Source organism: Malus domestica, chromosome 14 (genome assembly GCF_042453785.1).
Source record: "Malus domestica chromosome 14, GDT2T_hap1".
NCBI lineage: Eukaryota > Viridiplantae > Streptophyta > Magnoliopsida > Rosales > Rosaceae > Malus > Malus domestica.
Genome location: NC_091674.1, coordinates 10,310,139 through 10,322,496, shown reverse-complemented (window position 1 = coordinate 10,322,496; position 12,358 = coordinate 10,310,139). Strand labels below are relative to the sequence as shown.

Genomic DNA, 12,358 nt, shown 5'->3' with positions numbered 1-12,358 from the left:
GTGAATGTATGCTCATCTGTGGGCCTAGTCGATAATGCACATTCCTCCGCGCACTGAGACGGGAGTATACGCTATCTAAGGGGCCCAATCGGGAGTGTACACTGTCCGAACGCTCAGTTCATGGCTGGTTGAGTGGCTGTTTGCCAGGACACTGCTGGAAAGGTTCTTCGTTTGCCCTTGTCCTACTTCAGGACACCTCGTCTGGGGCACATTGCATCTCGGTGTGTTACAAGAGCTGATTCACAAAGGTCGTATGTTGTGCAAGGGCACTCGTCAATTCTATAACTTATCGAGACAAGTGTTGTTCTCCATTTGGGTTGGAAAAGCTTGGAAGGAATATGTCTCTTTAAGCAGTGGAAGTGTGGTAGACTCCGGGCACAAGATTTAAGTTGGGAAATGTCAAATCTACGGAGAAATATGGTAAAAATGTCCCTGGTTCAATCGTATGCCCAAAAATGTGAAGTCAGGATGATTGAACTAATCTTGGACCGATTTAGGCTGCTTGGAAAGCCACGGGAGCAGGCTGAGTCGTGGGTGCAAGCTGGGCCGTGGGAGCAGGCTGGGCCACTGGAGTGAGCTGCTCGGCGTGTGGCACACGCGGGTACGATGCTTGGGCTTGGCTTGGCAACGCATTGGGCTTGCATTGGGTTTGGACGGCATAGGGCGGCTCGGCTAGGGCTTAGGCCCTTGAAGGTTGAAGTGGCACAACTTGGGCCGTGGCCTTGGAGTCATGGGTTTTGCTAAAGGTGGCCGCCGTGGTGGTTCCACGATGGTGCCTATTTGAGGTGTCGCTCCGCTCATCGTTATGTTAAGCCTTGTAAATCACCGTGGTATCCTTGAACATTGGAATTTTCGTTTGTCGAGGTTTCCGAATCTCTTGCCATTGTACTTTTCTTTTACGTTTTATCAAAGAATTTTTAGAAATAAAAATTCCAAGAATAAAAATGTACGAAAAATCTACCAAGTAAGCAAAGAAACAAAAAAACCTTAGATGCGAGAGTCTTCTACAAGCATGTGACTCGACTCTCAATGAAAGCGCCAATTTGTGGATGCAAATTTCTTCCTCCTTGTTCTTGGACAAAATTGCACATATAAACAAGCAACACCTTAGGTCAAGGCCAAAAGCCTCACATGCCCACGATGAATGGTGGGCTTTGGCCGAAAAACCTCTGATGCCAAGGTTAAAATTTTGAGGGAAAAGTGTTTGGAGAATTTAGAGAATTTAGCAAGAGTGTAGAACTTAGGTTTTGGAGAAAATGAGGGTGTTTATAGAGAGGTGTGGCCGACCCCTTTGGGGGGAGATGGACCGACTACTTGGATGATTTTTTGGGTGAGATTCATGATTTGTAGCTAATTAATAAATTAATTGAATAATAAATCAATTAATTAGCTAATTAATATAATTTGAAAGAAAAGATTTGGGGGTTACCTTGTGGAGAATATTTGATGAGGATGAATGATATAGGTTTTAAATAAATACATATTTTGGGCACTTTTGACTTGATTAAGAGATGGTTGTCCACTCCTCGCGCGTAGGAGTTCCAATATTCCTCGAGGGTAGTTTTGTCATTTTCACCCTAGAATCCACGTGACACCTTCATATTCTTCTTGATTATTTTTGGCTCCACAAAAGACATGTTTATTGACACAAAATAAAAAGTAAAATTCCCAAACTGAAAAACAATTATAATTTGAGTTGTTTTTAATTTTCTCTTTCCACATGATCTCGTTCTTTTCTTTTTTTTTTTCTTTTTTTTATTTTGGTGGCAAATTAAGATTATGCTTTATACAAAAGAGAATGACTTATCTGCAACACATTTATACTATTGTAGTGTCTCAAGCCAATAATATCATGTAATATGTAAGTTTCTCTCCATATGAGGTAAATTTATTAGACCATAACACTACGTCACGGTGAACCTGCTCTGTACAAATTGCTCTCCATGTGGAATCTTGACTTGGGTAAGTCGAAGAAACATGGCAACCAGCTGTTCTTTTGCAGTGTTTGTACCAAACATGCTAGTATACGAGAATAAAGTTGCAAGCATCAACTTTTCGTCTCCCAAAGCTTTAGTTTTTCCACAGATAAGATCCTTCTATGTACTAAACTTGCAATGAAGTGAAAGTCATGGTTCAAAGTTATTTCCACAGATGTGATCGTTCCATATGCCAAACTAAAAGATCCTTCTATATACTAAACTTGCAATGAAGTTAAAGTCATAGTTCAAAGTTATTTCCACAGATGTGATCGTTCCATATGCTAAACTTGCAATGAAGTTAAAGTCATAGTCCAAAGTTTTTCCTCGTAATGTGTAAAGGCTTCCACAAACCATTCTAAACTTCCTTCGTACACTGGCACCGTAACATCCCATGCCAATAACACAATGTCATCCGGTAAAACTAAAACACATGACATTGCGTTATTTGTTTGAAATGCAAGAGTAGCGTGCCGGAGTATGTAAGTCCTCACCATGCAGATAAAGTCATTGGCTGCACTAGTTGCTCAGCAAAGTTCAGAACCAAATATCTCTGAGCAAATGCTTTAGAACCTATATTATTTGTTAAAAGCTGAGATTCTAAAGTAAACATATACTATAAAATGCAGAAACTAACATAATAAGTATTCAAAAACAGCCAGAGTTGTTTAGAAGGGTACTTGGTAAAATAGCCTGAGAGAAAGCATAGTTTCCACGGTGAGAGGCATAGTTTCCATGGAGGAGGTTCGGATCAGTTCTAAGGAGGAGAGATTCGAAAAACTGAGGAAAGCACCAGAAGCTCCAGATTATAGCTCAAACCCAAAGATCCAAAAGGTACCCTTCATGCTCCGCAAGCCCAAAACTTCCGAGAAGTATTACGAGCCGAGGGCCGTAGCAATAGGCCCTTTCCATCATGGCAATCCAAGGTGCGAGCTGGCTGAGGAATTCAAGCTTATGTTGACAAAAAGATTTCTTAAATACACTAGCCAAACAGTTGAAGCTCTGCATCAGAAGGTTGAGAAGAAGATCAAAGAACTACGGGAATGTTACGCCGAGGAAGCGACACAGACCTATGATGATGAGACCCTCGCTTGGATGTTGTTCTTAGATGGGTGTTCAACCTTACAATTCATACACTCCTTTGTGGATGAAGAGTTGGAAGAATTGTCGATCAAAAGGGACCAGATAGCCTTTGCACAACAGGACTTGTTCTTGCTAGAGAACCAAGTCCCTTATCAAGTCCTCGAGCTGTTGATGAGCTCAAGCAACAAATGCGAGGATTTGAAGAAGGCGATCGAGACTTACGTTCAGGCAAACATTGGTGCACCTGGAAAGAAGCAATCGGAAAAGAAAGTAGCAATAACCATGGAAAAAGAGAAAGAGCCCGCTCATCAAGAGAAAGAGCCCGCTCATCTTCTTGACCTTCTCCGAACAAGAATGCTAGGTCCACCAAAAAATCCCGATAAGCGAGCTAAAGACCACTCCGTACAATCTTTTCGCAATGTACAAGAGCTTGATGCAGCCGGGATCCATTTTAAGCTTAGTAACAGTAGCCTTTTGGGGGACATATCTTTTGTTTCTCATTCCTTTGCAGGATACCTTAGTCTTCCTGCAATATCAGTAGATGACTCAACAGGGCCTAAGTTCATGAATCTGATAGCATATGAAATGTGTCCTGATTTCCAGAATGATTTTGCGGTCACCTCTTACATCAGCTTCCTTGATGCACTCATTGATCATGCAGATGATGTTAAGGAGCTAAGGTCAGCCGGTGTACTTTACAACTTACTGGGGAGTGATAAGGAGGTGGCTAAGCTCTTTAATGAGATTGGCACTGACTTGGTCCCTAACACTGACATATACCACGATGTCAAAGCCGAAATAGAAAAACACTACAAAACCAAGTGGAAGACCTGGATGTCTCAATTCTGTCACGATCATTTCAGAAGCCCCTGGACTTTCCTGGCTTTCGTGGGTGTTCTAGCAGCACTTGGGTTAACCGGCATCCAGACTTGGTTTGCAGTCTATTCTCCATCGTCTCCCTGTGATGTCGTTGCCAGAACTTGAAAATGCGGTGGAACCTTAAGTGAGATAAAGGTAATAGAAATACATATGATTTCTATCACAAGTGTTTTCTTCAAGGGTCTGCTGATTTGGTATGTTCAGGGTCCATACAACCCTGGCTTTTCATTTCTCATTTGCTTTACTGTGTGCTGGTATGACAAAATAAGTATCTTAATTTTGTTGGACTTTGTCAGCGTGTGGTTGAATTTTGTGTGTGACAAGCGTATTTGTACGCTCATGTAATAAACAATGTGATTCCCTACTGTTTCCTACTTATCTGTTGCTGCAAAATAACTAAGCAGGTTACACATAGGAAGCAACTGTTTATAAGCGTTTCCAGAAACATTTTACAAATCTTAGTTACGTGCGCACCATTCGGAGCTGAACCAGAATCAGCTCAATTCTACATTTTAAGTTCCATAAGACCTCAATTATCCCAATCTCAAGAAAAAAGATTGTTCTGAATCCAAAACATTTTAAGATCACCTATCAGGGCAAATGAAGCTCTATAGTTATACTTTATGATTATAGGACTATACAAAAGAACAATTTGTATCTTGTTTACTGTAAATATATGTACTAAAGACCCCCAAACAGTTATAGTTTTGAAATCAAACAAATTTCTACGATTTAACTTCTCTATGTTAACTAATTTCTGCAGCAGTTTGAGATCACAACTAATTTCAGTTATACTCTCTCTTCAAAACTTGATCTGCAAATGCTAACTGGCTCTTCATAGGTGATGTCATACAACAAATAGAGAACAATTTGAGTTCATTTTATATGAACCACTTTTTGTGGCCCTTCGAACTCCAGATCAACTTAAGTCACTTCTAGCTCTATCCTGAAAACCTGACCTATAACTGATAATTTGTAGGTGAATAATATCAAGGTAACAGTAATAAGAGTATTATCTCCCCCTTTTTAACCCCCTTAAATCCTAAACGAAGAAATCTAACCTTAATAAATGGAACAGTATGAAACAAAAACAACGGTGGCTTGCATGTAAGACAACAAGATTACAGTGAAAGCTGAAATATTTAAAGCCATTTATATCCACAAGAGTTTCTACAAGAGCTAAGGGTTAGACGTAAGAATATATCAGCATTATAGATGGTTTATTTTTGTTTCTGAAGAGTAGCTAACTCATAATAGTTGGTTGACAACTATTAGCAACAGTAAGTATCTTTGATATGGAAATTCACCAACATAACTTTCATATTACAAATAATATCTGTCACCCTAATCTCTATCCTGTATCAAGTTGTTGATCATCTTTACCAAAGGAGGAGTCCCCTTGGCCATAATTTCTATTCTACTAGCATTAGAAGCATGAGAAAACAGTGAAAGCCCGAAAAATACAAGATCGGGAAGAAACAGTCGAGATGACAAGAATCCATGCCAATAGCGGGGTTCTAGGTCAAAAAAAGCATTGAAAAACCTCCGAGTACCTTTCAAATCAAGCTTAAGCAGAATAGCCATACCGAAACAGAAGAACTCCCTTTGTCTCCTCCTTTGTATGGGCCATAAATCTTTCCAAATTTCTGCGGACACTTCATTTCCTGAAAGTGTTCTATCTGAACCAAGGTACCGAACTATTGCATTTGCAACAATAGGAGCCGCTGCCAGAGTCCGCGCCACCATATACCCAGTTGAAGGGTGCACCATCCCTGCTGTACCACCGATTCCAACAACTCTCTGAGGGAGCACCGGGAGCGGTCCGCCCATTGGGATGACACAATGCTCATCCTCCTCAATGCTCTTAACTTTTATGCCCAGATGCTTTAACCTAGCGGCCATCCTTTCTTGGATATCTTTCATGGGTAAACCAGGCCGAGCTACCAGGGAAGTTTCTTCGAGAAATATCCTGTTGGATGAAAAAGGCATTGCATAAAGGAAAGTAGGGATCCTACCATTTCTCTCCTTCAATTCGATATTATTGTTCAAGTGCGAATCTCTCCAGTCCATAAAAAGCATCTTATCAACATCAAATGGATGCTCTTCAACCTCCGCCAAAATCCCATAAGCCACTTGGTAACCTGGATTGTACGGCTTATCATACTGTACAAGACATCTTGAAAAACCAGTTGCATCGAGAACCACAGAAGCTTGAATTGTGACACCGTCATTGCAAGTCAACAGTGATTTTTCCTCCTCATGAATAACCTTAGTAACTTTAGCTTGGTGAAATTTAACACCGTTTGATATGCATTTTTGCAGCATTTTCGACTTAAGCTGCTTCCGATTAACCCTTCCATAAGGTCTATTAAGATCCTTCTTCGATTCCTCGTCTATGTACACAACAGCACCAGACCAGGTAGTATCCAGGCAATCAAGCATATCCATGGCCTCAAATTCATCCACCCAAACACCATAATTATTGGGCCAAATCAACTTGGGAGACGGGTCAATTGAGCAAACAGAAAGGCCTGCCTCCGAAACCTGCTGTGCCACGGCGAGCCCGGCAGGGCCACCGCCCACAACAGCTAGGTCCACAACAAGACCCTTTGATGGGTCATACAAAGGAAGCTCAAATTCAAGACTTTCCTTCTTAATTTCCGGCACAAGCTCCAGAAGAGCACTGCTACTAGCCTTAACAACACCACCCCTACTCAATTTCACACGAGACCTCCTAAGGCCATACCCAAACTCCTCGTTGCGAAGCTTCGAAGAGCTCGAACTACTCAATTTCTCCGAAAACCCATGAATTGGGTGCAAAAATGCAAGCTTGTTATGCGTTTTAAGCAATGTATCCATGAAATTCCAACACTTGTCCCGAATATCTCTCTAATATGGACACAACAAGTTCCTGAAAATACAATCTGGGTGTGAAGAATTCTCGACTGAGAACCCGATTTCTGATATGGGTTTTCTCTGAGAAACTGAATTTCACATACAGATACAGGAAGAGCTACTAGAAGAGCAGTATTAAAGCATGAACAATCCTTACAATTCGAAAAGATTTTCTGGGAATTTAGAAAGAACAACACAAGTATGAAAATATACAAAGAAGGAAGCTCATCAGTGAATTGAAAGAGCAGAGAAGTGATTGCTTACCGAAGAGCCAAGAGAGATGAGAAAGTTCCCAAGAGATATTGTGAAGGTGAAGCTTATGTGGGTGTGGCCGGTCCTCAACCTCAAGGACGACAAGCTCATGTGGGTTTGTGGTGGACGTCCACTGTTCTTCGTCCAAGTTGGGACACGCGTCCTGTGATCTTCATTTGTCTCTTCTTCAATTCTCCATGCTTTAAAAAAATTATTATAACTTTAAAAAAAAAAAAAAACATTAACGTTAAACAAGGAGCAAGGCTACGAATATTAAATTTAAAGACAACAATTTGAATGGTTTAAATATCAAAATAGTTCATGTGTTATAGCTATATGATCAATTTAATTTTCGTATTTTTATTTGGCTAATTTAATCTTGATGTTTGTCTCTATTAACTAATTAAAGACATTTCAACTAATCTCTTTTAAAAAAGATTTAGATGTCAAAATAGTCTATTTGTTATAGTTATATGGTCAATTCAATCCTCGTATTTTCGACTTGGCTAATTTAGCCCTCAAGTTTGTCTCTTTTAGCCAATAAAAGACATTTCATTCAATCACTTTTAAAAAATTCATAAGAAAAATGATATAAAATATAATTACTCATTCTCTTTACATAAGAAATATTTTATATGATTAACACATATAAAAGATAAAACTTCTAATATGAAAAAATGATTAAGGTTGTGATGTAGAAAAGAGAGAGAGTAATGTTAGGAGGAAGCCGGGAAGTTGAGAGGAGAATAATTGTTCTTTTAATTTTTAATTTTATTTCAAAAAGAAATATTTTAAATCAAATAATTATAATTTTATAAATAAGTATATATCAATTTATAATTTTTTTTACAGAAATTACATGAAAATGTCTTTAATCAACTAACGGAAATAACACAAAAATCAAATTAGCTAAATTGAAAACACAAAAATTAAATTGATCCAATAACTAAAACATAAGACCATTTTATCATTTAAGCCAACTTGAAAACTAAAAAACATGTTGAATTGTTGATTGTACTTTAATAATAACCCTGTGTGCCCAAAGCTACATGAACCCGGTTACAACTTCAACCCCCTGAATTTCTGCCTGCACACGATCATCTATCAGATCTAACTACCTAATCGCATCAGCCCACGTTTCCAATCTCACCAAGGCAGTTCATCACAGAAACGCAAAAAGAAACAGAAAGAAACTGCGAGAAAAAGAGAGAAAAATGCGAGAAAGTTAGCGAAAAGCAATCAAAATCAGATATGGGTAGCTCAGCCGCCGGAGAGGACTTCTCTGTGGTGGTTCTAGTGTCCGATCTGGGCATAGACGCGCGGCTGTTCTTGAACCACCAAGACAGAGAGATTGAAGAGCAAGAGAATTGGTACAACTGCCCTCAGAACCTTATCTCCGACGAGGACTTCTCCGACCTGGAGCTTTTGCAGTTCTTTCGTGTCCAAGGCCATGGCAAGTTGGGAAATCGGATTTTCCGAATCGTGGGATAATATTTTCCCGGTAAATAAGCAGATCCTTACACTCTTTATTTGTTTTATTTGTTGTTAATTGTGTGTGAATTGTTATTGTTTGGTTAAATTAGCTGATGGAATGAACACTGATTTCTCTGCTGAAATGCGATGTTTTAGCTCTCCATACCTGAGTTAATTGCTAAATAGCATGTTCTAGTTTATTTGGCATCTGGGGTTTGTTTGGTTTCGTAAATTTTCTGCGTTTGTTTGGGTAATTGTAATTGGGGCTTATTAATTTTGGTGTGCTCTGTCAAGTTAAAACCCCTTTGGCCTCGTTTTGGGCTGGTTTGGTATGTAGGATTGGATTGGATTGGAATGCGTAACTCTCTACTTTTAAGGCATATTGGAGGCTGAAGTGAATGATTTTTCATTTGGAGGGGGATTAGAAGAGGATTAGACATGAAGAAAACTCATCCCTTCTAATCCTACCATTTTGTGAAGGATTGGAATGGATATGTAGTCTATCTTCTACCATCAAGCTGGACATAAATTTTTCATTTCTCCCCCAACGTACTTTGAAATTACGGAGTTATCCATTCCAATCCAATCCTACTCACCAAACGAGGCCTTTCTGTCTTGAATGTATAACCCACTATATTAAAGATATGTTGAACGAAGAAATGGAAAGGTTGTGCCTAACTTGGAGGTAGAGGATAAATCAATCATTAAGGTACCGTTTGGTACGTGGGACAGGACGGAACGGAGTGGGACGAGGCGTTCCGTTCCACGTTTGGTGCGCCTAAAACGGGTGGAACGCGCTTTTCCACGGGACAAATTTTTGGTGAATTTCCGTTCCGCCACACCCTCTGGAACGACTCGTTCCACATCTGTGGAACACAAAATTATAACCTTTCCGTCTCCTTCTTCTTCCTCCTTGTTTCCATCCGAGGGCATCTTTGCTCCCTCTCCGTTTTGTCCCGTCCCGTCTGCATACTAAACGATACCTAAGGAAACTTGTCCATTCCTATCCCACAAAATGATAGGATTAGAAGGGATAAGTTTCCTTTGTGTCCGGTCCCCTCTTGATCTCCTTCAAATAAAAATCTTCGTTCACCTCTGCCTTTAATAGACCATAATATAGTGGTTTATCCATTCCAAAACAATTCTAGAGACTAGACGTGTATAAAATGTTGCGTCTCTCGGTTTCGTTGTTTGTATTTTTATGTTTAGTTTTTAAGTGGCGACTATAAGAAATGGTTCATTAAATGGGCCCTTAAAGTAACTATGAACATTAAGCATATCTAAACAACAGTGTGGGTTAAAATGACTGTTTTTTTTCTTGAATTATGTAAAAACTAAACACAAAATGTTCATTAAATGGGCCCTTAAGCTTACTGAAACTGTGCTATGTGTTGAATAGCACACTCTATAGCATTTTTAAAATTTGAAGTCCTTATTTTTTTAATAGCCTGTATTGCATAAACCACCAGTCCCCATAATTCAAGCAGAACAAAGTGGTTTTGAGTTTTGAAGTTGTCGAAATTGAAAGAGATGACTAGATTGATTTCTAAAGGCTAGGTTTCCCTTCGTGTACCCTTCAATATTGAATTCTTAAGGTGTGGGGATAATCCAAGTTAACAAGCTAGTGTGGGACATATGTACTGTTGTCAGTTGAGTAACTTGAGTCTTAGATTCTGAGAGTATTTCAAGATCGGGTTTGGGAGGAGCAAATTGAGTTCTACACATATATTGCAATTGCATCCCTTTTTGACAACGTTTTGTGGCACCTTGTGTTTCTTCCAAAGTGGCTTCTTTCAGATGAATTTCTTTTGAATTTTGTCTTGGCAGGAAAATTAAAAATTCACAATCTCTTGTTTTATTTGCCTTATTCTACTTTTGTGTTTTAATTTATCGGATTATCTTTGTGCAGCTCCAGTCGTGAGTGCAGATAGGTTGAAGAGGTGTATATTCCACAACTTACGCAGTGAGCTTCCAGAAGGGCCATACTCCATTGTTTACATGCATAGTACCGTGCAAAAGGAGGATAACTCCCCTGGCATAACTATCTTGAGGTGGCTTTATGAATACCTTCCATCATATTTGAAGGACATGCTTCAAGTTGTGTACTTCGTTCACCCTGGTCTCCAATCAAGACTTGTCTTTGCCACTCTTGGCCGATTTTTCTTAACTGGAGGGTGAGTATTTCATATATTTTGGATATATACTATATCAATACCGATTTCTCATTAATATAGGCATATGTTAATTAAGGATAGTGCTATTCACACACCTATTTTTAACCTTGCACACACCTCTCTCAGTTTCCGGCCATCGGAATCAAATGAATTGAAAAAGATAAATGGACAAAAATTTAACAGGGGGGGGGGGGGTGGTAAAAAGGGGTGTGTATAGCACTACCCTTAACTAAATACTGTCTTGAAACTTGGTGATTATTTACTTCATTGAACAAAAATTAAACATTTCCGCCTTTGATTTAAGTAGGATAGAATCATTTTGTGTCTGATGCTGAACTTCTTTGAGTGACTGCTATCATTTTTGGTTATCTTGGGGTCAGTTCATAAGACCTTGAGGATTCGAGCTACACTATAGTATGTAGTCATGCAGGTATCCCTCAAACGACTTTATTTAATTATCTCCCAAGTCAATCCCATGTCCAAGTGACAATCAACAGAGAATGAGTGATGGTTATCAATGAAATTTGAGAAGCAGGATGCGGCCTCGATACATGTTTGTCCTAAAAGTTTTCTTTATTTGCAGCCTATATTGGAAAATCAAGTATGAAAGCCGCCTGCAGTACCTTTGGGATGACATAAAGAAGGGAGAGGTTAAGATTCCTAAATTTGTAAAAAATCACGACGATGTTCTTGAGCATAGACCACTAACAGATTATGGCATAGAACCGAACCCTCTGCCCATGCTTGAGGTTCCGTCAACAGCCTACTCATTTGGAAGGTATGAGGAGAGATGGACATCCAGAGAGTACGTGTCCTAATTTGGTACTATGTAAACGGTCCTTCCCTAGTAATTGGGATTCAGGCGTCAATAAGCTCGGTTTGAGAAGTGGCTATGAATACATATGCATGATTTGTACAGAATAATACTCTGTAGTGTTGAGTAAATTAAAATTGTTGCTGCGTCGAGGCCTTGTTTCGTTTTATCGGTTCTCTGTCCTAGCTAGATTCTCCCTTCTTTGTTTGAGAGAGTTCTCCTCGTTCTTTTGTGGTAATTTTGTATGCGGTAATGCTCAGATATGTTGGCCAAGGCCTCGTCAAATGGGTGCATTTTGGTTTGTTTCAGTGAGCCATTTTAAAATCCAATCTGAATTCCAAATTGTTACCGGGTTTGGTAACATTTTGCGAAACAGTTTTTCGTTTTACGAATCAAAATGTGTTTGGTAGGTTGTTTTAAAGAATAACAATACAATAATAGTCTTCCTGACCCTTAGAATGGGTGGATAATAATGACTTGCCACTAGTTGTCCTTTTTTTTTTTTTTTTTTTTTTTTTAAAAAAATATATATATATATATATATATATATATATATATATAATATATAATATATAAAGCACAAGCTACATACGAATCAATTTTAGGAATTTGACTATAATATTTATTGCATTTAATACATATATTATTTTGACGGTCATATGGTAATTGTATTTTTTTTTTTTCATGCAAGGGCACAACATTTTTCTACCACTGTGGTAAAAGGTCACTTTATATATATATATAAAATATATAATATATAAAGCACAAGCTACATACGAATCAATTTTAGGAATTTGACTATAATATTTATT

General features: G+C 38.8%; 2 protein-coding genes and 1 pseudogene across 3 annotated transcripts; 2 read left to right on the top strand and 1 right to left on the bottom strand.

Moving 5' to 3' along the window:
- Window positions 1–2,711: 2,711 nt before the first annotated feature.
- On the top strand, window positions 2,712–4,043 carry LOC103454565 (UPF0481 protein At3g47200-like). The gene has a single exon (XM_008394162.4). It carries the CDS (start codon window positions 2,712–2,714, stop codon window positions 4,041–4,043), a length of 1,332 nt encoding a protein of 443 aa, XP_008392384.1.
- Window positions 4,044–5,124: 1,081 nt separating this feature from the next.
- LOC103454566 (lycopene beta cyclase, chloroplastic/chromoplastic) lies at window positions 5,125–7,401 on the bottom strand. Of its 2 annotated transcripts, none has more exons than XM_008394165.4 (2): window positions 7,098–7,401; window positions 5,125–6,849 (listed from the first exon to the last, which is right to left on the bottom strand). In XM_008394165.4, exon 2 carries the CDS (start codon window positions 6,795–6,797, stop codon window positions 5,283–5,285), a length of 1,515 nt encoding a protein of 504 aa, XP_008392387.1. In that variant the 5' UTR covers window positions 6,798–6,849; window positions 7,098–7,401; the 3' UTR covers window positions 5,125–5,282. The 2 variants fall into 2 exon arrangements, with proteins under 2 accessions (XP_008392387.1, XP_008392386.1); XM_008394164.4 differs by having other exon boundaries at window positions 5,125–7,006; window positions 7,098–7,217.
- Window positions 7,402–8,149: 748 nt separating this feature from the next.
- LOC103454567 (uncharacterized) lies at window positions 8,150–11,696 on the top strand (annotated as a pseudogene).
- The last annotated feature ends 662 nt before the right edge of the window (window positions 11,697–12,358 follow it).